Here is a 27,477-nt window from a genome sequence, read left to right on the forward strand (position 1 = left end):
CAGTTTTTCAGTTTCAATGAGACACATTTGCAATATAATTATAAATAAATAGAAAATAGAAAATTCCATTATTATTGTACATAAGTTAAAATATCTTTAATCATAAATAAAGATACATGGAAACAATATTGGACTGCACGGTGGCGTAACGGTGGCGTAGTGGTTAGCACTTTGCCTCACAGCAAGAAGGTTCTGGGTTCGAATCCCGGTTCAAACCAACCCTTTCTGTGTGGAGTTTGCATGTTCTCCCCGTGTATGCGTGGGTTCTCTCCAGTTTCTCTGGCTTCCTCCCACAGTCCAAAGACATGCAGAATGGAGTTAGGTTCATTGGAGACTCTAAATTGACCGTAGGTGTGAATGTGAGAGTGAATGGTTGTCCGTCTCTGTATGTGGCCCTGCGATAGGCTGGTGAACTGTCCAGGGTGTACCCCGCCTCTCGCCCAATGTCAGCTGCGACTGGCTCCAGCCCCCCCACCACGAAAAGCGGTAGACGATGGATGGAAACAATATTTCTAATTTATTTATTCTAAAATTAACTGTGTCCTGGAAATCATGTTCCACCCTGTTAGTTTGTGGGTTTTTTACCAAAGTGACACTGCTCTTTCTGTATACCTTTTTTGACAATTTTTTTTGATGTTAATCTGTATGTCCTACTCTTCAATTTTCACCTTATCAAGATAAATTATGACGCAAATAAAATAAGACAAATATGTTTAAAATATATAAATAGTGTTTATTTGTTTAAACTAGCTAACGTACATTTGCTGTCTCAAACAGCAATGGCTAATTTGGTTTTAAAAATGTTCAGCAATGAAATGCATATCAATGTTGATATCGACATTTTCACATGACATTTACATCATTAAATCTTGAAAGCCCCAACAATGTATTATTCCCCCCCCAAAAGTTAGCACACTGAAATGTCACCAATAGCCAGGAACGACCCATTTAATGATTAAATTCTTATATAATCACATATACTTATTATTTACAACTCTTATTTAATGACCATTTTAATTTGCATTATTTGACAGTTGATGTTGATTTATTTCTCATTTTGCAAAAAATCTGCTGGTTCAGCTAATGAAAAAGAAACACCATATTTCAGCTAACCTCTTACTGCTTTGTTCTTTTTCTGACAGAGCAGTCCGTTAGGGGAAAACATATCGAAATCTAAAGGGCCCTTGTGTTATTTTCACGGGCTGTGTTAGCAGGAAATCGACAAATTTCATTCCACTTTTGTTTTGAAAATTTAAAAAAATCGTCCCACTTTCTGTATCTCCCTGGCTAGTTTTTTGCAAACTTTACTCAGTTTTTAGTCAGCACCTTTTTTTTCTGGGGACTAGGTCAGCGAAACCGAAGGAACAGGATTTTGCTTCCCTCTTTAATACATCCGTTGTCAGCATCAATAAATGAAACACTAAACACTTGTTTCTACCACGGGTTTAGGTGTGCTACTAAACAGAAGATGAACGCTCCTCATGTTGGGGCCCTGGGCAGTTCTGACAACCCCCGAGTACTGCAACAAACTTTTGTTCTGGTGGGTTTTGGTGTCTTCTTTTTATTGTGTTACTGTAAGAAAGGATTCAGCTGAAATGTGTCCATTGTTTATGCCCAGAACAAAAGTAGCTTCACACTTCACAGGGCTGTCCAGGGTTGAATCGTTAATCTGAAACAAAAATCCTTCACTCATTCACGGCATCAAGTCCTAAATTCACATCAGTGCCACTATCTTCATTTATATAGTTTCCCTTTGTAAAAAATGTCTGTCCTACCGCACCTGTGGACTTCATGGGAATGAAAAGGAAAATGAAGAAATCTCAATTGTATTGACTTTAATTGGAGACAGATTCATTTGTACACCATGTTCATAAAGTACAACACAGAAAAAAACCTCAAACAATCCAGCTGTTCTTTTTTTCCTTAAATACTATAGTTTCCTTACCCCGATGAACATATTTCACCTGCCAGCCCTGTGTGGAACACACTCACTTTTAATTAAAGCAAAAATGACACGGTACAGCATGTAAAACTCTTCACCTTCACCAGGTGCACATACTCCGTTCACCACACCGGGGTTTGGTTTGGATATGTGCCGCAGGTTTTTTTTATAAGAATCCTTCATGTTTTAAAGGGACTGTGGTGAGATACCGTTGCGAGAATGTGATGCAAAATGTCGAAGGAACCATAGCATTCTTCAAGTGAAGCTACGGTGGGTAACAGAGTTTACTGCAGGCATTTATAATGCAGCTTGAGATTAACTCAAATGGACAACCCCAAATAAAAAACAATAAAAAAAACATCACAAATTCCCCTTTTACTTTTTAAATTCTTGTCACCAAATGTCTACATTACAACAGTTCTCATCATTCTGCTGGTAACACCACATCCACAGTCCCTTAACATTATACAGGTGAGACTGTCTGTTTGAACTCAACACTCAACTCAAGTGTACCCATGTATTGTCAATGAACTCCGATATGGTAAAATAAGCACTGCTGAGTGGAAAACGTCCCATTGAAATCTCCACCACATATCCTCATCACTCTGCGTGAGTCAGGAGTCAGGAGTCAGGAGTCAGGAGTCAGGAGCTGAAATATTGAGTTTGTGGCTGAGCTCCAAATATGTAAATCACTGTGTAAAAGCCAATGTGTAGCTCAACATTATGAGAACTATTTCTTTAAATTTCATTGCAGACATTGTCCCTATGGTTTTCTCAAGAGAGCAGTTTTATTTTGAATTCACAGATTGGCAAAAAAAATAAAATAAACTGTATCGCTCTGCTTAAATCTTTTTTTCTTTTCTTTTTTTAAAACCACTGGTATCAGCACACAATTTATCATAATCCTACAACAAGTGCTGTTTTATCAAACAATTTGTCCAACACAAACCACAAATCCTTCAAGTTCTCTCACGTGCAAACTTGAAGACAATCCTCAAAAAAATCTGGTAACATTTCTAACAAAGTTTAACACTAACACACACACATACAGCAGAGCAAATTCAAGCACCACACAAAAGCTTGGTAATACAACATCCACATCTATGAATTTTTATATTTCCAAACAGCCTTCAAGCATTCGAAGAAAAATTCTTAACCTTAACTTATGTTAACTGATAGTCATTGCTTCCAACTAGGAGGTTCTGTGTGTGTGTATATATATATATATATATATATATATATATATATATATATATATATATATGCATACATTTATGAAGAAAAAAAAACATGTTTCACATTGTTACACACAGTTTGATTCCAGTTTAATTTTGGACAGAGCGTCCTGTACATTCTCTGCCACAGGAAGAGTAGTATCAGGCCCAGAACCTTAGCATACTACACAAAACAAGTGACAGGAGTGCAAAATACAAACCAATATTAGCTCTGTTGAAGGGGCTTCAATGAAATCATTGACTCTGCCCCATCTAACCCACCTCAGCAGTCACTTTGAGCAGCCTTTTGTTTTTCAAAGTGATTTTAAAAACCTGTCTCAGGGGGATTCTTAAACAACTGTTTGGTGTAATGTTGAAAGAAGAGAAAGAGTGAGTGAAATGTTACAAAAGTTCACATTTTGTTAACTCCAGGCCCCTGTTTGCTTCAAACAAAGAAGTTATTAAGTCATCTATCACTCTCGCACCTGTACTTAAGTTTATTTGGTCGTTCTTATTTTTTTTTTAAATATATATATATATATATGTTTCTGGTCTGTTGTAAAATTGATAATGTTAAAATTATTAGTAGGACCATTTTGGTCATGTCATCTCGTATCACCACCACTGGAGCCACTTGAACAGCGACAAACAGATTGAAATAGGTTGCCATGGTTATCAAACCCATATGAATTTGCTTCATGCGGAAACCCCATATCTACTATCAAGAAATAACAAATGAACCAATCAAGGTGGTCTTGATGCGGTTGTTTAGTCTGTGCCAAGCACAAGCAAACCAAACTGACGGACTAGCAGCCATAAAGTGTTTGCTGTTTTCCCCAGCAGTCAGGGTAGGACCCAGCCATCAGGTGTGGCAAATGTGAGCAGGTGCTGTAGAAACACCGGCTTCAGATGACTTGAATGAACTAGTTCATTTGAAGCACAGTGAGACCTTCGATCTGACCAGAGGGTTTTGGGGAACACAGGAAATCCTTGTGAGAAACAGCTCATGTTCAGAACAATGACTACATCAGGGAAGATGCTTGACTGACTGGTCAACAATGTGAGAAAGAGGTGAAAGTAACTTAAGTTAAGGTTATGAACGAAAGGTCCCTGTGAGCTGTAAGTTTGTAGTGCAAATTACTATTAATTCCCATAGGGGAATGTTTTTCCGCTTCCAGTAGTCGTTTACTCTTCTACGTACAGCTGATTATGCATACAGTACAGTAATTGGTGTGTGACATCCCTATATATTCTTCAGTAATGTTGACAATACATAACAAAAATTAATATTCATAAAAAAATGCAGCCACATCTAAGATATTTGGACCTGAATGAGCACAGATTATCACCTTGTACCAAACTCTGAGGCTCCTCATATAATTACTTTTTCAAAGTGTCTCTATTCAAATACTTGCCAGTGTACCTAATGTGATTGGGGCATGGCAGTGTGGATGATACAACCATATATATTTGATATATCAATGATATCATGGCATATGTCTTTCTTTGAGTGAGAACATTGTAAGTTCTTGGAAATTAATTGATTGTTTCTACATAAAACCACCAGATGGGAATGTCTGTTTTTGGCTAATATAGTCATGACAAATCAAAGTACTCCCTTACATTTATCACAAGTTACACAAAAATCTAATATTTAAACCTTATTTTTTTGCAACATTGCCCACAAACTCCCCATAAACTGTCAAAGAAAACCAGATATATTGAAAAGGATCAATACCTAGGAACAAAGAGTAAGTTAAAGTCTCAGACTCGGGATAAATTGCACATCTTCCAGTGTATATCATCAATTTGACCAACCCTTAGGTGAAGGATCAAAAAGTATGTCTTCAAGTGACAATAGCTATATATTTTTGCTCATTTGAGCTATTACTAACCATTGGTTTGCCAGGCTAATTCAAGGCAGTGGAAACTCTCCATCTCTTGGGCATTGTGTGTCTACCTAAAACATGCACGCAGGCACGCATGATGCATGAATGGAGACAATGGTGCAATGAGACAGCCACAGAGAGAAAGTTTGTAATGGATTATTTTTGAAAACTACAAAACCTGAACGGGACACAAGCCTCAAACCTCCAGGCCCAGACACGCCGACATTTTAAAAAAATGCGGTGGACTCCGTTTATTTCAATGGAACTACTGACAGCTTTAATGTGAAGAATTGTGCATTGTACCAAGACTGATGTCAAACAGGATTCAATGTTCATACTTTTGAATAAAATGTGCGACCTTACTGTCCCATTAGCTTGGAGGGCTGTTATGACAGCACAAGCCATTAGCTCGACAGTTACAGCAGTTTAAGTCACCACATTCTTTTGCAAGGACATGCAGAAAAGTGAGCCGGTCTCTGGTGTGACTGGGCCTCTACGCTATTTTGTTGAGACCCGTCAGGGTAGGGTAACAGAACTCTGGGGTAGAACAGGGCAAAACGATGGATGCTCCAGTGGGACCATCAAGCACCCAGAAACGCCTTGTTAAAAGCATGTATAGTAACACCGAGAATAAATTCAATGTGGATTTGCAAACTCAGACTGACTAGCATATGTACACATTCTCTGACTTAGCTAGCTACATACAAAAGTGACACTATTGTTCTCAGTGCAGATGAGAATACGTGATATTTGTACTTCATCACTGAGCTGGGCTAAAGTGAAAAGCAGAATGGTGCTATGTGTAGCATTTCAATGCTAACATATAATTACTATCATTTTTATTTTAATGTTGGTGTATTTACCTGACTCTCACATTAATTGTGAAACCTGCTGGATTGCTGGAACTGGTTTGTCTTCATAGTTAACCAAGCTTTGTGGTGTCACTAGCACTTTTAGTAGCTTAACTTCTCTTTGAACAGAACAACATCACCTTTGCAGGCTTCTGTAGTGCTCATGTGATATGTGATCTTCACTTTTAGAAATGCTACACATAGCTCCTGTGAGCCTTTAGGGATGTCTCTTTCTTCAACTCTTTAATGAGTTAGCAGTGAAACCCCCCTGTCACTTTCAATGCCTACACTGAAAGTAACACCACAGACATTGGGGGTTTGATGGTGGGATGTTTCCCTGTATGTTGTCACAGAGAAGATTGGCTCTCCACAACTGGACCAGTCAGAACAGAGATGGGCAGAAGCATGAAGCTAAAAAGGTAGGTTAGCAGAAATGAAGTTCTTGGCTCACATCTTTCCTCCTCCTCTTTCTTCATCCATCATTTCTTGGGTTTCACCTCAATCTCTCTCTTTTTTTCTTTAACCTCCACTTCATCTCTTATGTCAGTACCGTGTGGAGTACCAGTCATTGTCAGTCATCTGAACAAGCTCGTTGACCACGTCCAGCAGGTTGTAGTTGTGTTTCTTCAGCAGTCGCTGGTTCAGCAGCCGGTCCCCAAAGCCCATCTCCACCAGCACAGCCATCATGGTGTCTTGGGTGGAAGCGTCCACTGGAGGCTGCATGGAAACAAGAACAGATCACTCCAGGAAACCTGCTACTGATTACACGGAAAACATAGGTCTCACCTACACCAATCAGCCATAACATGACCACTGACAGCTGAAGGGAATGACATTATCTTGTAACAATGGTACCTGTCAGTAGGTGGGATGTGTCAAGCAACAAGGGAATATTAAGTCCTCGAAGTTGATGTGTTAGAAGCCGGCAAAATGGTCAACTGTAAGGATCTGAGTAACTTTGACCTGGGCCCAATTGTGATGGCTAGACCACTGGGTCAGAGCATCTCTAAAACTCCATGTCTTGGGTGCTCCCAGTCTGCAGTGGTTAGAACCTACCAAAATTGACAACCTGTGAACTGGTGACACGGTGATGGCCACGGACACCAAAGACTCAGTGATGTGTGTTGGTAGCAAAGGATAGACAGTGTTGTCCGATCCCACAGAGGAGCTAGCACAAGTTGCTAAATAAGTTGATACTGGTTCTGACAACATTATTGCAGCTTGATTGCAGATTGTTGAATAAGGGGTCAGAGTGCCCATGCTGACTCCTGTCCAACGCTGAAAGCACCTATACATGTGCAGCAGAACCGCACAGACCAATGGAGGAAGGTGGCCTGGTCTGATGGCACCAGCCTGCACTACAGGAAAAAGGCAAGCCGGCGGACGCAGTGTGATGCTTTGGACAATGTTCTGCTGGGAAACCTTGGGTTCTGCCATTCCTGTGGATGTCACTTTGACATGTATCAACTACCTAAACATTGCTGCAGTACACCCCTTCATGGAAATGGTATTCCCTAAAGGCATTGGCCTCTTTCAGCAGGATAATGTGCCCTGCCACACTGCAAAAATGCTTCAGGAATGGTTTGATGGATACAACAATGAGTTAAAGGTGTTGACTTGGCCTCCAACTTCACCAGATCTCAATCCAAACAAGCATCTGTTAGATGTGCTGCTCAGACAAGTCCAATCCATGGAGGCTCCGACTCTCAACTTACAGGACTTAAAGGATCTGCAGCTAACATCTTGGTGCCAGATAACACAGCATCATCTTCAGAGGTCTTGTGGAGTCCATGCCTCAACAGGTCCATAATGCAGGAAATGCAAAGGCATAGTGACAGAGGGAATATTGTTGGCCATTGGGGAATATCAACATTTCCCTAAGACTTAATATTAAATGTAGACGTCAAAAAGACAAAAATTACAATATATCAACTTTGGATTTCAACAAAAGAAATTTACTTCCATAGCCATTTCTGAAAACATCATCGTTTGAGAAACACTCTGAAGTTTGTGAAAATTCCAAGGTACAAGGTTGTGAAGTCCCCCTAATATTTTGGGTTGCTACCTTGTAGATGTCCTTTCTAAAGGTCATAAAGACATCAGTGATAATCTACAGCAAAAGGAAAATACTGTATTGCAAAAGTATCAGATGGGCCTTGGTGTCTGCAGATATTAAACATTAGACCTCTCGTATCGATCAAAACCTGATAGGGGAATCCCTATTTTTTGTTTCTTTAGGGGGGCATTGAACATCATTGATCTTAACTACATAGATATAACATATGAGGTACGCCAAAAGATTGTTAGATATAATCAACTTGCTGACCTGTGTGGGGCCTTGTCCAGTAAACAGGGCTTTATAAGCAGAAGCAGCTACTGACAGAGCTCCCTTCACCAGGCCACTGGTAATGCCTGGGTGCCTGAGGGGAGACAACAAGGGGGTTGGATCAATTAGAGGATACATTTGCAATGGTGAAAAAAATAAATGCAAAGAGTTTAACTTTAATGAACCTTAACATGTATAATAAACACTTTAAAACAATGGCATGTCATCATGACTTTAAAGAAAATGCGACATCAGGAGGCATAAATTAATTTGTCTGTCTGTGCCATGTTCTGATGACCAGGCTCATCTACACCAGATGAGATGGATTTAATATGTGAGGGGGAAGCAGTAGGCTAAAATATATTTCCTTTACAAACACATCCTTTTGGATTTTGTCTTTTAACCGCAAGAGCAACATTGCATTGATGATGATCTTGATGATCTGCAATTTGTTTTACATAACACATTGGGTTAATGTGTGTGTTTGGGTGTGAGACCTGGGGTCCTCAGGGTTGTCCTCTGTGTCCTCAGTATCTCCAGTATCTGTCTGAGTTTGTTCAGGACCAGAGGCTGCAGGACATTAAAACATCACATTATCCTGGACTCCATTACAGATCAATCTATATTTGGAAAAAAAACACTCATACTGTGTCTCAACATCTTTGACACTGTCTGTCAGTATCAGCACAAATGAGATTAAAGCTAACAAGAAGCCTAACAGAGGTGCCAGTGTGTCTGAATACTCAAACTGGTAGTGATGTGCTTACCATCCTCAGTTTGGTATAATTCAGAGCTCTCTGCTCCTTCCCCAGCAGAAGCAGCAGCTGCAGCGTCAATGTCTATTTCTCCGCTGCTCTCTGGACTGTAGAGAGTCAAAAGCAAGTCATTTTTTCAAAGCGTTTACAACCAGTGCAACAAGTTTTACGGCACACCCAAAACCTTTCCACAAAAAAGAGAAAGAAATGATTTAGAAGAAAACTATAATGTTTCAATTCAAAGTTCCACTGGGGTGTTACATTCAAACAACAGAAACATACAAAATTGACATTCACAATTCAGCCTCTGCATTATTCATCCAGTCCGAAAATGGAGGCAGTGATGAAGCCACTTAAACATTGGCCAGTTTATATGATTAGCACTTCTGCAAGAATGAAAATGTAATGCAATTCCAGATCAACAGTAAAAAAAACTTGGACGATAACAGATTTACACTAGTGTTCGTACCCCCCCAAACCCCTGATGGTGGTTGCAGGTCAGGTCACTGACATGGACCAGCGTCACTATCCAGCATAACTGGCACACCGACTCTAGTTCATTTCCAAATCTCTATCACCAGTCGAGTCTCTGGCAAGGCTAAAATGTAAAGATCTCTGAAGATGTGGCTTAAACGGGCCTGTGTCTGCAGTTTACCAATTCTATTTCAAAAGGACTGAACATTGGGAAAGATCATAGAGGTTAGAGGTGTGCTAGAGAGTGGCTATCTCATCATCTTAGGGCAAACCCCACCTCTTCTCCCCTGCGTCCTGATCTTTAACTTGCTGTGTGGTCCGTCGGCAAAGTCCTGTGAGCCATTATCCTATAGTTCCACAAAATTGGCCTATTTATGGTTAGACGACAGAGGGTCACTGGATGTAATCCATCAGAGTTGGGGCTTTCTATCGTGCTGGATGTGGGTAGGACAGTTTAAAATTGGAAAAGTGTAGCCAAAACTCCTTAAACACATTAGCATGTGCTTTAAAAGTCACAAGATTATTGCGCTCCATAGCAACAATGAACGCAAAGCTACAGTGGGTACAACAACCTCTCCCTTTCTTTCAGTAAGTTACAGTAAGTACAATTTAAAAAAAATCAAATGGCCCTTGGTAAGAAAAAGGTTCCCCAGCCTTCAAATTAAGGCTGGTTACTATTGAGGGGGCTGGACTTCTCTAAAAGTAATTAGTTGAAATGTTAGATTAACAACAATTCACACAACACCATGTCAAACTAACCTGTCTGCTCCGCCGAGTTTCTCCTTTTAACACACGCTGTTTCCATTTACAACTTTGCCTTTCTTCTCTCTATCTCAGTCAAGCAACTGTCAAACAAGCTCAAAACTCTCTGCTGATATTTCATAGGACAATCCAACCAAGAATGTGAGAGATTATCCCTCTAAGTCACTGGATGGCTTCTAATTTTTAAAACATCTCTAAAGATGTGCATTTCATTGACAGTAGTAAGAAAAAAATCCTATGGAAATGAGTAAATGAAAACAGTATTTTTTATTTAAAAAGGAAAGAACGGCAGAGTGGTGAATATGACATGACTGTTGCTGTACTGTCAGAATCAGTCCTGTGAAAATGGACATCAGACTGACTTCATAAAGACAACAGGTAAACCTGGAGGAAATGACGAGTTTAAACAAAAGCAAAACTAAAATGAGAGCAGATCAGGAAACTTAGAGGCAGATGAAATGTAAAAAAGAGGGGAAATAAGAAATAAAGACCTGTCTTGCATCTCAGCACTCATACTGACCTTGGTGTGACGATGGCTTTCGGTGGAGCCACCACTTCAGGTGTCAGCGGCTCATCATCAAGCGTCTGAGAGGTACAGAGCATGTCGTTGGCACTGCTGGTGCCAGATAACTCTGTGCCTGGGGCTGCTGCGTCTTCATTCGCCTCAGCTAGCTCCCCCGCCGCAGCAGCACTGCCTGGGTGGTCGCTGAGGTCAGAAGATGGAGTATCTGGGTCTGTGGGGCTTTTGGCTGGGATGTCACCAGGCTGGGACAGAGCAGAGCTGCAAAAGGACAAGGAATGGGGCATTAAAGGGACTGCAAGAACATCCAGCAGTAGCCATATTGTCCACTTCATCCTCCATGAGTCCCTGACCTAGGTTTCTTGCATGTTTACTGTAAATGTAATCGACAGGTTCCCATGACAACACACGGTGACCACCTCACAAGCCGAGAAAGCCCATACCTATACATGGACTCCCCCAGTGGGCGGCTGGTGTCGAAGCAGTCAGGGAGGATAATGATGTAATCCTCTGAAGAGGTAGAGGAGGAGCGACTTCTCGTCTTCTTCTCCCCTCCCTCTTTCTCCTTCACCTCCTCAGGCTCCTTCTCTCTCTCCTTACCACTGGACTCCACACAGATGCTCTCCATGTGGAACTCATCCACATCATCTGTCATGGGATCAAGAAAATAAACAGCATTAACTGACAGTATGCAGGGAAAGATTATTTGCTATTAAATTAAACCTGCCTACTTAATAAGACAATGATGGACTGTTTGGATCAGAACACACTGGGCTGGAAGGAATGTGAGCACTGTGATGAGTTCAATTACATTTCAGAGAAGATGATTATTCCCTTTCTACTGAGAGTGAGATGATGAGCATTAGTCTCATGTCTTTATTAAATACAGAGCTGAAGTCAGAATGTGGTTAGCTTAGCATCTGGACTGGAAGCAGGGGCTTCATACAAATCCTTCCAAAAGCACAATAATCAGACATGGGAGCATGACAGGAGGACTGACTGATGAGACCTGATTAGTTCTTCTAATCCAAGTCTTGGAAAGAAAGTAAAAGGTTAGCGTTCATCGATAAGCGTTCATGTTAAAAAAAGAAAGGAAAAATATAAGTGTTGTTGTTGGCCTTTTTTCTTGTGCTGTAGTGCTGCTGACAGCTCGTGTGTGTGCTGTGTTGGTGGAGTCACAACGGCCTTGAACATTGACCTTTGGCCACAAACTTCCTAGTTCAAGCGAATGTTTGTGCCAGATATAGTGTACAGTAATTCCCTCCAGGCCTTACTGAAATATCCCGTTCACAAGAATGGGACGGACGTTAGGTCACACTGACCTTCATCGTTCAGTCTAAGTGAACGTCAGTGCCAAACATGAAGAAAAGTCCCTGACGATGTTGCTGAGATATCGTGTTCACGAGAACGGGATGGACGGATGGAAAGATAATGACGTGATATATAAAAAGATCATACTGCTCAGGTTATTAACTGAAGGGAAAGCTGCTTTAACCAAAGCATAAGCAGAAAAGACACCAGAGTCTCAGACCTGTTGAGGTTTATGAGGTCCAGTCAGAATCACTAGGATTGAGCAGCTTAAAGGACAAGATGAGCAGGTCAACAAGTCAAAGCCCTTTTCCATGTACCAATACATTTGACCTTTTTATCAGTTCTGTAAAAAAAACAAAAACCGAGCAGTGTATATGATTCCCTAATCAGTACCAACACGTCCTCATGGACCTCAAAAACTTTTCAATGGCATTTGGATTCTTTTTACAGCACAAATAAAAACTGCCCCACCAGGAACCCTTGGTTTGATCTTAGTGCCACTGTGTCCCCTGCTGTCACCTGCGGCTGTGGAGGCCCTGGCTGAAGTGTGGTGCAGGGTCGGTGCTGAGCTGGGGCCGGGAGCCACAGACATGGGAGCAGGCAGGGAGGCTTTCAGCGTGGAGGGGAGGGACGCCTTCAGCGTAGCTGGTGGTTTGAGGGTGTGGGGGGTTGAGCTGCCGGGGTTACCCTCTGGGGTCTCCTCTGTTTTCAGTGTTTTACTCTTTACACTTGAGAAGGAGGAGGAGGACGAGCTGCTCTGAGCAGCCGGACGCGCAACTAAGAGCAAACAGAAGGGTGACTGTTAAACACTGAACCCCTTTTCTCTTTCAGTCACATGCAAAAAAAAATATAAGAATCATTAATGCAAGAAAATATTTCACACTGTAGTTGTGAGCACAAGGTCTATCACCTTATTGTGTCAACAGAGCTTTGAAGGATTTAGTTTACATACAGTAAAAAAGATATCTCATTGGCTGTATTTACTCAGATTTCTGACCAATCATAGTTATTACCAGCACCAGTGCTAAATACTGATTAGTGATGGACATTCCAGTATAGGGCATATGAGCTATGTATTTTTTTCCTTGGTTATGACTTATTGTGATTTTAGGGCTAAAATAAAGCAAACGGACCAATTTTCATTGCTGGTTGCTGTCGCCATATGTATAATTACTTTCAAGTTTTCAAGTCCAGTAGAAGTCGAACTATACATCCATAAAGTCTGCTAGCATAGAATTTAGGAGAACCCAGACGCATGATGGGAGTAACACTACTGCACACATTCAGTTGGTCACATGCACCCAGAAGTAACCCAGATGCCAGAAGATTTTTTGGGCGTATGCACCAGGCTCGGAATTTCTATTGAACCAAAGTGGTGCCATTTTCTGTCCCATATCTCGGGGTGCGGTCGAATTGTCAAATTTGCTTTCGAAGTTTCCTAAATCCTGAAATGATTTCATTGGCAGCCATGATAAGAGCTGTTCGGATTCTCAAAATGTTTAGGAAAGATTTTTCAATGCTTCCTTTCCTACTTCCTTTAGCCTGGGGGACACTGGGCTTTCCTATGCAAAAGGATAGGCAAAATAGACGCCCCACAATTCATTGTGTTAGCAATATTTTAAATGGCGCGCCATGCACAAACGTAAACGATTCAATCCGAAGTAGAAGAACAACAAGTGTATGACCCAGAAGGGACGCAGGTCATCGTGTAAGTTATGGTTGCCTATGAAGCATTTACATCTGATGACACTGTGGTAAAACATGCTGGATGGAGGCGCTGCGTTTTTTGTTGTCCATCTTCGGAAATTTGTAGTTTCACCACGACGGACGCACATCAATAACATTCGCCGTCGCATAATGACGTAGTTTAGTGAAAGTCAAATCGGATTCTCTGAGCACCGCTGTCTGCTTTTTCTATGAATCCTAACTCATGACTCATTTCCATTGAGGTCAAGGAATAGAAGATAGGAAAAGACGATATGAAGGACGATCCTAATCCACCTTCAGTCTTTCTTTAATTTGTCCATGTTTACTCCTCACCTGCCCTGTCCTCCTTCAGTCTATCTCCTCAAAGTTGCATTTACGGATTTCTGTTGTATGTGGAAACAACAGTGATATCACTTTAGCAGATGGTATGGCAAAAAACATATTTGCAAATATTCACCTACAAGTCCAGCAGACACAGCACAACATTGGCATTGATTTGTCCAATATCCAATCTCATTTTAGCTTTTATTGGGCCCTCCCCCAACTCCAGAGAAGCCTTTGGCTTTTTCAGGTCGTAAACGACTATTTCAATAAAAATCGAAATGTTTCATAGTCATAGTTAACCTCCTCAAACAACTGCGATTTGTAAGATTTTAAAATGATTGAAGCACCGTAAAGAAAACAAATATCCCTGTGCCCCCCCCTATTAGGATCTTACTTTGACTAGTAACAAGGTAAAAAAAAACATTTTACCATAAGAGGGAGGGGTCTTATGGGAATTAGGTTTGTTATTTATCAATTAACGCTTCTTCCATCTGAGGGCCGAGCTCTTACACCATAGTAATGTGGGGATAATGTTGCAGCTTTTTCATGAATCAAATGTTTGCAGTGGTGCAGAAAGGTAGAGTATTGTTAGAGAGCGGTGCTGAAATTGAGCTTGAGGTGACTCAGTAAATCATCCAGCACCATGATATGCGCCATGACTATTTTCCTTGTTCGTGGTTTGTCCATGTTACAAAATTATAGATTTTCTAAATAATTATTCTTTTACATATTATCTTATCTTTGGTTCACCTAACTTTGATTTCCCTCTGTATCTATGCTGGTAAACAAAAAAGCCCAGAATGATATTGGCGGACAATCTAAAAGCCATCAGACTGGTGACCCATTTGTCTTTAGACCTGTAACTGCCACCTTTACCTGTCCCTGGGCGGGACCCTCTCAGAGGGGCGTGGTCAGGGGCCTCCTCCAAGGTCATCGAGCGAATCACAGTCTCACAAACAAATTGACTGCCACTGATATCATCCTCCCCCTCCTCCTGAGCTGGGACTCCGCCCCCCTCAGCTCCAGATCCCGCCCCATGGGGGACATCTGAGGACCAGTAACAAGAGGACAAGTGTTCTGAGGCACGGACCAGATAGCTGTTTACCAAACTCCATCCTCACCGTCTCATTCATTGGTGTTTCCTCATGATTGTACCCAGTTAATCAATGACAATCATCAAACTACTGACACACACAGGTACAACTGTTCCTAGAAGACCAACTCTACCGTAAACCATGTGAGTGTAATTATTAGACTATGAAGGGTCTACTGACGATGTTTTTATTTGTAGAGTAAAAATGATAGTACGTGTCACATGTCAATTTTATTGAGCCACAAGTAATCAGTGATCCAGAGAGACGAGATGGAATAAAAGCATGAATGGCATTTAACTGTAAATATTATAAAACAATTATCAACTACATTAGTTCTAATTGATTTATACAAGACAGATAAAGAAACAGATTCCTGTTATACTGACACAATCAAAAAGGGCAACATCTAAAAAGCTATACAAAACAAATGTGTGCTCTATGAGTCACGATGAAGCGGCGCTGTGCTCACTGTCTATTCTATACTTTGGTTCTAAATTAAAATTAATAATTTGTACTTCTTTGTAAACTGTTATCTGTTTACTTACATGACTGGGACAAATTGTATGACAGAGAATAAAGTGTGTAAATACTGGAAAGGTTGCCGAACACAGTACACAGAATGAACAGTACGCAAGTCTGTTGTCCCGGTACATGCTGGGAAGCTTTTCTGACTGGGACACTAACCTCAACAAAATGTTATCAAGGAGTTGAAAAAAAAAGCTGAATAGGAAAACTCAACTACCCATGATGCTGTTGATGACATCTGTCTCTTCCTGGATGAGTCCCAGAGAGGGACTGCTCTTGTCCTGCAGGTGGCCATCTTGAGGCAGAGGAGATATGCAGGGAGTCATGTCTGAGTGGAGGAAACCAACACAGAGAGAACATTTACATCAACACCAGTCTGTTACAAAAAATACACAGTACAGGTTATCTGTTACCTCTGCCAAGGAGTTTTTGAGCTATGGCTCATGTTTTAACCCCTGTCCATACATTTGTTTGTTTTGTTTGTCAGCAGGATTAGGCCAAAACTACGAAATGGATCCTTGGTGGAAGGATGGGACATTGGCCAAGACTGAACCAATTTCGTTTTGGTGCAGCTTGATTGAATTAAAGGGAACTGTTGGGCCTTGGCAGAGGTTTGCGCTCTACTGAGGGACATTCTTGTGTTTTAACTGTAATTATTTTGCCAAAATAGCGGAATAACACAAAAGATTGATGTTAATTTGACTGTTTTTTTTTTTTTACGATAATATCATATAGTTCAGATGTGCCACTGAGACAGCCCTATCCTGAATAAGTGTACAACACACTCACCGTTCTGGACCCAACCACCAACAAGTGGAAACCACTAAAACTCTTCTTACCAGAAGGGGTGTTGTTTGGGACACTTTCCAACTCTTGGACGATGTTGATGTCCAGCAGCTCGAAAGACAGAAGATCCTGACAGATAAACAACAGACTGCTAAGTAAAATGCTGTTGAGCTGCATTGTGGGAAATAGAAGAGGCTCCGGTTTTTGAGTTTGATACAATGCTCGTGTATTTCCTCTTGTGAGTTTCCCAACATTATTTTAAGTAAATAAATCACTGGAGAAACAATCAAGAAGCGAAAAGCAGATATTGTATGTTTTCAGATTCTCCGATGTGACTATTTGCTTCTTTTCTTTACTGTAAACTGTAAACTGTGTATCTCTCGGTTCAGGACAGAAAAAGACATTTGAAGACATCAAATTGTGTTCTTCTTGGTGAGGGATATTTTTCACGTAAGTAATTTTGACACATGAACACAAATATCTGGAAAATTGGATCCAGACATTTTCCGGAGTCACAGGGTCAAACGTGTTCACACCAATAGGAACATCTCCTGAACATTCTAAGGCGCCTGGGTAGAGGAGCAGGAGGCAAAACATGATGGTGATTTGCTGCGGAAAGCAGTGTTTTTGTTTAGTCATCAACATGGCCACCTGCTCGCTGTGAACTTTCTGGAGATTTTCCTACTGTAATCTCACATTAAACTAGGTGGCTGGCTGAAAAAAGTTACATAAATTGTTTGGAGCAACATTTGTAATGGTAATAATACCCATTTAGCTAGTGGAATGGTTTAAATTAAACATTAGTCGGAGAAGTAGTTTACAGCAGTTTCGTGATTACAGAATTCCTGACCTGTGCAGTGAGCAGGTCTACGGAGGGGATGTAGTACTCTTCTTGGTCCACTGACATTAAAGGCTGCTCCCGAGAGGCTATGCAGGCTTTTCCATCCTTTACCACTGGGTTCTTACCCTGCACACAAACACAGATCATTTAGAGTTATCAGTTATATACACACCCCTACTGTAGCTACAGTGTGTGTGTGTGTGTGTGTGTGTGTGTGTGTGTGTGTGTGTGTGTGTGTGTGTGTGTGTGTGTGTGTGTGTGTGCATTATTGACATAATATTAAAATTATTTTTTTTCTAAAATATCACGTTTGTTGTGAGACAAACGTGATATAACGTGATATATCTATTTTCCAACAGATTCCTGGTGTCTGTCATCCACCCATTGGTTCTACCTGTGGTGTGACACAGGGCGACACCAGGATCCCATCAGCCATCATGGGTGCTGGGGCCAGAGGGTCGACCACGATGCTGCACCACACCCTCGGTCCAAATTGCTCTCCGGTGTGGGCTAGGCGCCAGTGGGAGGTGTAGGAGCCGTCCACAGTGGGAGCACACAGTGCAACACTCACGATTCCGACCTGGATACGCAGACAATAATAAGTGGGTCATCATCACAGAGAAGAAGACATATACGATACAGTGCAAGTGTTATGTGCTGACCAGCTGTCAAAGATGAAGCAGGAAATGTGATCTAAGTGACAAATTCAGCTTGCTTTTCCAAAGATGCGGAAAATGGAAACTTCCCTCTTGTTGCCATCTTACCTGTCCTGGTTGAAGGAAGGGAACAGACACTTCTCTCCAACGGTCCCCAGATCCCACCGCCAGGTTTCCCCACATGAACTTCAGCTGCAGGAAGCACACAGGGCATGATGTGAAGCTTAAATACACAATATACCATGATACATTCACTCTTTAAATGGAGAGAGAACTTACTTTGATAGCTTAAGCTGAATAAATAAACTACTGTTCTCACATAACTTTGTGTAATGGTGACACACACAATCATCACCAATTCTGCTGTCCACTCTGATGCATATCATCAAATAGATTTTTGTTTGTTATAGCCCACAGCTTTATTGTTTTATCCTCACCACCCTCAGCAGCAACATCAGGCAGATATTATCAATGACAGAGATCTGATCAACCCACTGTACAATGCTTGGTCATCACCTGAAAGCTGACGGACACAATCAGAAAGCAGCTGGTAAACACAGGGCAGCTGAAGAGCTAGATCTTTCACCCGGTTGCTGGTGGAGACCAAACCTAGAGCTAAGAGGGAATACTGGATTTACAATGAGCAGCTGTTCAGGAGCTAGAGAGGGACATCAGATAACCAGAAGGTCGATGGTATGATCCACGGGTCCTCCGGGCCGTGTGCCGAAGTTACATTTACCCTAGGGCAGAACGATTAATGGCATGTCAGTCATGCCATCAAATCAGAAATACCATGCTGCGCACGTACGTCATTCTCACCAGTTGCCCAGGGCGACTTCATAAACACCCACCAACAACACACGGGTGAAACCAAAGAAAAACATTGCATTAGGGGAGCGGCCTCCGCAGAGCCAGATGCAACGTTGAACAATTTAAAAAAGAGTCACAATTCAGTGATACAGGAGTGTTTCGGGTTTGACCCAACAGATGTCCAACAAAAGGTATTGTGCAAAATTTTCAGTTGCTTCATCACGAGGCAACGTCACCTGCCTGTGGCGCTATTTCAAGCGTTGATACAGGTTGGTGATGTTGCCTCCACGACTGTTCCCTCATTAAAGAGACAGGCTGCTAACACCGTCACCGTGTGTTCATTGACAGCTCTCTCCCCTTCTTCTCTTCAACACATCTCGCTCTCTTTCAGTGTGTGTGTGTGTGTGTATGTGTGCGTGTGCGTGTGTGTGTATGCGTGCATGTGCGTAATTATAATCGAAATCAAATCGCAATCACAATACCTGTTATAAAAATTGCAATTCGATATTTTCCCCAAATCGTTCAGCCCTAATTCACACTCACTGTTATTTCCCATGTATTTCCTGTCACACTCATACACAGCTGGAAGAGGCAATTTAGGGTTAAGTGTCTTGCCCAAGGACACGTAGACCTGCAGACTAGAGGAAGCAGGGCCGAACTGCCGACCTTCTAGTTAGTGCACGACCGTTTCTACCTCCTGAGCCACAGCTGCCCCAATTGGTGAATGTGACATGTGCTGTGAAGTGTTTCGGGTAGCCGATTGGAATATAAAAGAGCCGCTGTATATATAAACAGTCAACTTACAATTACCAGGCAGACACAAGTGCAATTTCAAATCAATGCTAATGTGCAAACAAGCAGAAATTGTTACAATAACAACAACTTTATGAGGCAGAAATATGTCAATATTTAGTTTGCACTGCCCCGAGTTGGCTATAATATTCTTGAATATTCATTCAAGTCTTCATGGTGGGACAGGAAACAATTCTGCTCACCATTAGGAGGAAAAATAACTTTTAAAACACAAAAAACAAGTGCTACAGTTATAAACCAAAGTTCATGTAATCTATCAAATTATTGCCATGGTGTTTAAACCCATTCAAAAAATGTCTGTGTTGATCATGGGTGGGGGTCATGACTTTTGTGACAATCCATCTGAAAAATGTTAAAATATTTCACCAGAAAGCTGACAGAGCTGATAGGGCGAAACAATCAATAAAAGGTTTTATCTAGTAACTAGGACTGTGGTCAGCCAAAGATAAACTCTGAAATCATACCTACTTTTCAACCAAAGGATTGGTCACAGTGGAAAAAATTCTGCTTTGGATTATTGAATGTAGAGCTTTTCTCCTTGTGAAAGTAATACCAGTGATTGTCCCACCAATGACAATTTGGTCAGATGAGAGCAACCAACCAACTGACCAGTTTAGTGGGATGCTAGAGCACTAATGGGAACCACGAGTATCTGTACCAAAGTTTATGGCAATCTAACCAGTAGCTGATCAGACATTTAACTCAAGACTCAAAATGTCAATCTCAATCTACAGACAATATTTTTTTGTCAGTTATTCATAGCAGGGCTTTAACAATAGTAGAAGTCCAGCAGGCTATGGATACTTTGATGTATGGATTCACGGCTTCCAGAAAATGACTGGATTTAATTTCTTTTTGTTTTTGCTTAGTGTCGAGTTTGGTCAAAATTTCTCTATATACACAACATGTTTCAAAATCGAATAGTTATTCTTCTATAATCTTAACTGACCCCATTCATGCTCCACATACGATGAACCTCTCTCCATTTTTGACACTTTTCACCTTGTTAAACAACAGAGCCAGGACATTTGCTTCAGACTCCAGAAATCTCCTAATGAGACTCGCCGATTGCCATGAGTTCCACTCAACATGCAGATGCTCCAGAGGGGATGAGCACTTTTTATTCAAATGACACCAAGTGAAAAGAGTAGGTCGAGTACTGTAGAGGTCTTTACCTTAGTGTCAGCACTCCAGCTGATGGTCCCAGTGTTCCTCATCTTCCAGTACTTGATAAACTTGGTCCCAGGACGCAGTCGGGTTCCATCAGGAAGGTTCTCATCCAGAAATGCAGCCGTCATGGTTGGAACCACCAGTGGACAGGGACGTTTTGGACGCCTGGGCAAGACATAAAATAAACTTGTCATTTATTGAGGCTTAAATTTTGACTTATTTGTTTGTTTTTCGGTGACCTACTCTGGGCTGTTATGCTGGGTGGCCCGAGGCTGCAGGAGGACAGGGGAGGAGCTTCCATCTCTCTGGGAGGAGCTCCACTGTATGCCCCGCCGCTCCATCCTCAGCTGTTTGCGGATCTCTTTGACCTCTGCCTTCAGCAGGCGCTTCTCTGCTTTCAGCCGCTGCTTTTCCGCCTTCCGGAAACTGCGGTCACCTCGCCTGTAGAACCTAGAGTGGGACACCGTACAAAGATGGACAGAGGGTTAAATGAAGACAGCAACATGGAAGTGCAGATGCACAGGGGCCCAAAGGGGCATTTCATACTGGAAAGTCAAAAAGCTTGGTTTAAACGTTTGTACAGTGATCCAGAACAATTTGTAGAGTGTCTTACAAGGCAAAATAATGGGGTAGAGATGCTGTAGAAACACGACACATTAGCAGCGTAGCTGTACGGCTGGCAATGCTGGGTGATCAGCAGGTCCACCACTTCTGTCATAACTTAAGTGAACCTCTGACTTTTCATGTCATGTCATCACCGGGTCATAATTTTAAATTTGTCAAATATACTGCTTTACGAGAACATTATAGCAAAACTAACGAAAAACTGATTCCAATCAGCCTCAGCTATACTTTATTTTTAGTAGTGATTATCAAATGTGCACTCAAATGTGAGTACGCTAACATGACACACTCAGACATTCAACATGGTAAACATTTATGCAGGTTGTTTAACATATACAAAACTGAGGTACTTGTATTTATACATTTCCATTCTTTGCTTCTTTTCTGCAACACTTCATTTTTACACATTCATTCATCAGTTTTAATAAATATATAATACATGTATATAATAAGATTTTTTGTAGAACATACACTTTTACTTTTCATACTTTATTTACAGTTTGTCTAATAAAACTGATAAAACATTCCCAGTGCTGGAATTTTATTCGTGATGGGAGTATTTTTTATAATCCATTCACTGAGGTAAAGAATCTGAATAACATCACCACTTGTTTGTAACGTGTCAAAGTGGCCTTGTTAAGACCTGCTGTTAAAATCTGTCAGAGGACAGCTCTAAATTCAGGTGTGAACACACCAAAGACACACTGAGGACATGTTTTAGATCTCTCAGATCACATGGGGAGGTGGACTGAGACGCAGTGTAGACACATTTTTTTTGTGAGCACAAATGTGTCCTGGGCCACATTGAAGGACCCCCTACTCAGCTTACGTCCTCTGACCTGCTTCATTTCATCCATTTCATTATGCTGCTATATCCATTAATGGTCACAGGGGGGGCTAGAGAGGCGGGGCACATCATGGGTAGGTCGTCAACATATCACAGGGCCAACACACAGAGACACAAAACCATCCACACTCACATTCACACCTATGATCCATTTAGAGATTCCAATTGACCTAATCCCAATCTGCATGTTTTTGGACTGTGGGAGGAATCCGGAGAACCCAAAGAGAACCCACGCATACACTGGGAGAACATGGAAACTCCACACAGAAATGCCCTGGTTGGCTCAAACCGGGATGCGAACCCAGAACCTTCTTGAGAGGGGCGCTTACCACTACATCACCGTACAGCCCGCTTAATTTCATAATGAACATTTCTCACTGAGTCATGTCAATGTCACAGACATTGATGTCTTTGATGCCAGAGACGCAATGTTATGACTGCCTGCAACATATTGATTGTTTATTTATTTTCTAAATGAGTTGAATCTTATTTCATTGTAGAGCTGCACACATACACAAACACACACATACATCTGTATACTCAGACTGATTAAAAAAAAGAATATAATATAATAATAAAATAATGTGTTTATTTGCATATAGAGCGAGGAAGTGAGATCAGTGCTGCTACAAGTGGTCACAAGAGACACATTCTAATGTCGGGTGTGAACTGACGAACTCTGAGCTGTCAAGTTAGGATCACATCAGCTGAGATACATGTTGATACCAGGTCTGAACAAGACCCATCAACCCCAGGATGTAAATGGTATTGTGTGATGCTTTTTTTCCTATTCCCCTATCATGTCAAAGGACACATAATTTGAAGAACTGAAGAAAAAGTAAGCTGCCCTTACTTTTGTTGAATAAAAAATCACAATGTCTAAAAACATAGAAAATATTAAGAAATGTTAAAATATGAAAAAATTGTTGTGGTGTCGCACTTGCTGTGGTCGGGGGCCGGCGATCCGTGTTCCGGGATGGACAGAGGAGTCCTGGCTCTCACCAGGTTGTGACTGGGATCATGAGAGAAACTGCAGGGCTCGCACAGAGTACAGGACGTACACACACTGATGAGAGACAGAGACGAGGGACAGGAAAAGGAGTGAGGTACAGAGTGAAGAGACGGAGAAAGTTGGAGAGAAATGGAGAGAAAAAAGAGAGACGATAAAGGGTACTTCCAATTAAATATCATGATCATGAATACAAAGTTTCACAATCTACAAGATAGAATTTAGAATTCACAACACTTCACAGATGGTGGACTGTTTGTTACCTCCACCAACCAAGAAGGTTGCATTTCCATCCGTCTGATGGTTTGTCTGTACGATTACTCAAAAAACTACAGAACGAATTTCCACAAAACTTGGCGAATGGATGGGCCAAGAAAGAAACTATCAAATGTTGTCGTATTCAGGGATTTTTAAAATCTCCTTCTTAACCATCGCGAGAGAGGTTCCTTGCGTTCTTTGACATTTTTACAGATTTCCAAGAGAATAATTCACAGATCTTGATGGAAAAAGTAAATTTACCTTTGAAAGGAAAATGAAAGCCAGTTTTCGAATAGTTTTAAACACTAGCTGTCCTTAAAATCCCACTGGCAAAGTGAAGGACTTTAAGCTGCTGAAAGGCTTTTACTGTGAAACATTTTGTAAGCTATGTTAGGCTTTGAATTAAACAAATTCAAATTGCTACACGCACCTGCACTGGTAGCCTCCTCCAGTGGTCTGTCCCCTGCAGGAGGAGCAGGGAGGAGTGGAGGAGGATGGCGCTCCAGGCAGAGTGGAGGACACCTCAGGGATCTGCTGCGCCTCTGCTCCGCCCACGGCTTCCCCTCTACCTCCCCCTGCTCCCCCTGCTGTCCCGCCTCCTCCCAGGGGCTTGTGGATGCAGCACTGTCCAGAGAACTCCCTGCAGATCTTCTCCACTGCCTCGCGAACCACCTGGTCCTTAAACTGCGGGGAGGGATTTGGGAGAGTGTGAGAGCCCACAACTGTGTAATCGGACAGCTCCTGCAGTGTTCAGCGACACATTGGGGTTGCGTTTACCTTCTCCATGTAGGAGGTGAACCAAGCTGGAGGAGTCTTGTCTTCTTCTTTGGTCCCTTTCACTTCTTTCAGAATCACCTGATCAACAGGAGAAGAGAATATTCACTCAGTAAAAACATTGTCAGTGTAAATAGCTTATATCACAATTTCATCAGCCACCAACTATTATATCATCCACACCACTCGGTGTACATGGTGTTGACGCCAGTGGGTAGAATTAGTAATCACTATCATCATCCTTCACAATATTCTGATGGTACAGGATTTTTTCCAGGTGTAAAGTGGAGTATGACAGCTTCATGGCGATGACAATAGTTCAAAATGTTTGGTTAATAAAACCCCATTAAGCCATGTGACATTTTTTTCACTTCAGTTTTTTTACAGAGTGATTCAAATGAGATATAATAGATATAAAATTAGATTTAATTATCTAAGTGTCAACAAGAAAGTATACCTAGCTGTCTTTAACTTTATCTGCCGTATATGGTGACCAACATCCCTTTAAAAACGCCCGGCTGTCTACGTGTAGGACTACTGTAGCTTTTGAGGAAAATGATGGAAGAGAAGGAGAAGACCAGGCCGATGAGCTTGTGTGGTTGTCAGTGTAAATATACAGTATTGCCACACACTATGAAAACTTGAATTCTAAGCATAGAATCAAGTGTAAATAAAGCCCAACTAAACTAACAAAGAACTAAACTTAAGTCAGTGGCAGCAGGTGCAGCGGCTGAGAGCACACCAACAAGGTAAAATGCCAACACTGATGTTTTAGCACTAAGAGAGAGAAAAAGACTTCTAGGTGAGGCCAGGTCCGTCTTGCTTTGGTTTTCTTTTTCTTTGTCAGCTCTGCTGTCCCACACACTACCTGCACAAATCAGTGTGAGCTCAGCCATAAAATATGAACCAGCAGGCCTTCATCCCACTGCTGCTGTGTTGTTCTCTCACACACACAGATTATTACATTTCATTATTACTGAATCTTGTTTTGTGTGTTAGGTCATCTTTGAAAAACAAAACCTGATGACTCAGTCAAGAAGATTATCAGTCAAGCAGATTATCATGGGATTATGTTATGATTATTCAAACACACAAATGAATCATTAATTCCTCTGGATTAAAAACTTTTCTTCAAACATTAGTTATTCTAAAATCAGTGTCAATAATAAGCACGAGCAAAATTGATATTCTGTGCATCATATTATTATCATCATGGCTTGCAAATTTACAGAGAGGTTCATGCAAATTTTTGCACAGCAACTCAGTTTTTACTTGTCAGAAGAAACCGTATCATTCTATCTGTCCCCACATCTTCATGCAGGTCTCTGTCAGGCTACAGTCACTCCTGACATATTAACACATGGCTTTAAAATGTGCTTTGGGTGATTGTACATGAAAGTAAATATGTTGCAAAATGCAAGCGCTTGGAGACTGGATTTGTGTACTTGTAGAATAAAATGTGAGAACTTGTAGAACAAAAATCTGAACTTGTGCGTTTAAATTTTCACAAAATTCATACACGTTTAACCTGAATTTGGATTCAAATCCATCACTCATTCAAAAAAACAGATGACTGGCCATTTCCATGTCGCATGTCATATCTACTGCAGCAAATAGGATTGCAAAAGTAAGCACTAATTCACAGCCACCGACGGAAAAATATATTAGAAGGAAATATCATTCTTGCAAGATCACATGGAGCAGGATTCGATCTCACCCCAGAAAATAATCAGAGTTGATCTAACTAACTCAGAACTACTTTTCTGGAACCGAAAAACTCTGAGTTTCCCATCTGAGAGTAGATCAAGTCAGAGTTCAGGTTTAAGTTCAAAGTTTTTTAAACCTGCTTCCTGGAACAGGCCCCAGGTTGGTCAATGTGATCTTACCTTCATAAGGACAAATGCTACATCAGCTGCCTTCTAGGGTTCACCCATTACTTTTAGCAGTGGTGGGAAAGGAGGCCTGTGACAACAAGGCGAGGTGTTTGAACTCGCCCAACCTAATGGACACTGCCAGGTCGAAATCAAACGTCCAAGTTCAACGTTAATTGAGTGTTTACTCAGAGTCTGATACAACCTAACTGTCAACATGTCGAAGGAGTCGTCAATGTAGCTGCATTTTGATAGAGATTAGCAAAATGTTGATTTAAACAGCAGATTACTTGGTTCAACAACAAATACGTCACATCATCTAAAAACAGCAGGATAACTTATCTGTGTTTGGACATTCCGTCTATAAAAATATTCAATATGTATGTTCTAATAATGACTTAATATGCTGCAAATTATGAACTTTTTCTGTTTATTCATAATTCATTTAGGTTAATAAGGGGCCAGGTAGAGTGCACTCTACAGTTTTTTTTCTCCCTGTGACCAATAGTTTATTTATAGAGTAGGTACAATTTAGTCGATCAAGATACCCTGTAGTTGACCACAGCCCTAATGAACAAAATGTCAGACACAATGAAAAAAAAAAGGGATTACCAGGCTTAAACTTGCAACATCTATTTTGGCAGAAACCGGTGTTTCAAGGACATGGTATGAGGACAAATGATACTAACTGCACATAACTAATGTGCATCTGCTACAATACAGGGCTTGTCAAATTCTTATCAGTTGTAGCCGAGTTATCATGACTGATGAATGAATGCGCCCAACATTAGACACTGTGTGTATGGGTCTTACCATGCCCTGTTCTGGCACTGCGGCCTGGACCTTGCGACTGACCACCTGGGCCAGGGCAGGGCAGTGCTGTGGGGGTCTGAAGCCCCGTTTGGGCTCTGCTCCGCTGGCCTTGGTGGTGGGGACCCGTGCCGGCAGGCCCCGAGTCTCATACACGTTCATGTGCAGTCGGTTCCCCTGCCTCGCTGCGGTCTGGGAAACACGTGAATGGGTCAGTCACACGTGCTGCGATTATTTGGGTGAATTTCTCAACTAATCAGCATTTTTCTACTGATAACAACAGAAATGCTCTGGTGGAGATATGCTGTTCGGGATGAGACTGGTGTCTACTGGGACTACTGTATTAAGTACCACTGGACATAGCAAACGACGAAAACACTGCATCTCTCAGAAATAGAGGTGAAATGTATGTAGCATTATGTAACTCTGTCATGATAAGGTAACAAAATGTTACAGCCTGTAGTAATTCCTGACCTGTGTTCTGTGTTGCTGAGTGGGTGTTCTGTTTCAGAGA

At 41.4% G+C, this 27,477-nt stretch overlaps 1 protein-coding gene across 2 annotated transcripts in view; it reads right to left on the reverse strand.

The window, feature by feature from the left end:
* Positions 1–1,820: 1,820 nt before the first annotated feature.
* nbr1b (NBR1 autophagy cargo receptor b) overlaps positions 1,821–27,477 on the reverse strand; it is a 34,624-nt gene continuing 8,967 nt past the window's right edge. For both annotated transcript variants that reach the window (XM_035614534.2, XM_035614535.2), the window contains 19 exons: positions 26,967–27,155; positions 24,286–24,363; positions 23,939–24,192; positions 23,182–23,307; positions 21,014–21,220; positions 20,776–20,935; positions 18,086–18,169; positions 17,716–17,901; positions 17,331–17,447; positions 16,534–16,609; positions 15,912–16,022; positions 14,952–15,122; positions 12,564–12,821; positions 11,177–11,381; positions 10,734–10,994; positions 8,990–9,084; positions 8,720–8,792; positions 8,223–8,316; positions 1,821–6,613 (listed from right to left, as the gene is read on the reverse strand). In XM_035614534.2, coding sequence (XP_035470427.1) covers positions 6,440–6,613; positions 8,223–8,316; positions 8,720–8,792; positions 8,990–9,084; positions 10,734–10,994; positions 11,177–11,381; positions 12,564–12,821; positions 14,952–15,122; positions 15,912–16,022; positions 16,534–16,609; positions 17,331–17,447; positions 17,716–17,901; positions 18,086–18,169; positions 20,776–20,935; positions 21,014–21,220; positions 23,182–23,307; positions 23,939–24,192; positions 24,286–24,363; positions 26,967–27,155 — 2,919 coding nt within the window. In that variant the 3' untranslated portion in view covers positions 1,821–6,439. The remainder of the gene's footprint in view (positions 6,614–8,222; positions 8,317–8,719; positions 8,793–8,989; positions 9,085–10,733; positions 10,995–11,176; positions 11,382–12,563; positions 12,822–14,951; positions 15,123–15,911; positions 16,023–16,533; positions 16,610–17,330; positions 17,448–17,715; positions 17,902–18,085; positions 18,170–20,775; positions 20,936–21,013; positions 21,221–23,181; positions 23,308–23,938; positions 24,193–24,285; positions 24,364–26,966; positions 27,156–27,477) is intronic.

The sequence above is a fragment of the Scophthalmus maximus genome, chromosome 17 (genome assembly GCF_022379125.1).
Source record: "Scophthalmus maximus strain ysfricsl-2021 chromosome 17, ASM2237912v1, whole genome shotgun sequence".
In the NCBI taxonomy this organism is placed as follows: domain Eukaryota; kingdom Metazoa; phylum Chordata; class Actinopteri; order Pleuronectiformes; family Scophthalmidae; genus Scophthalmus; species Scophthalmus maximus.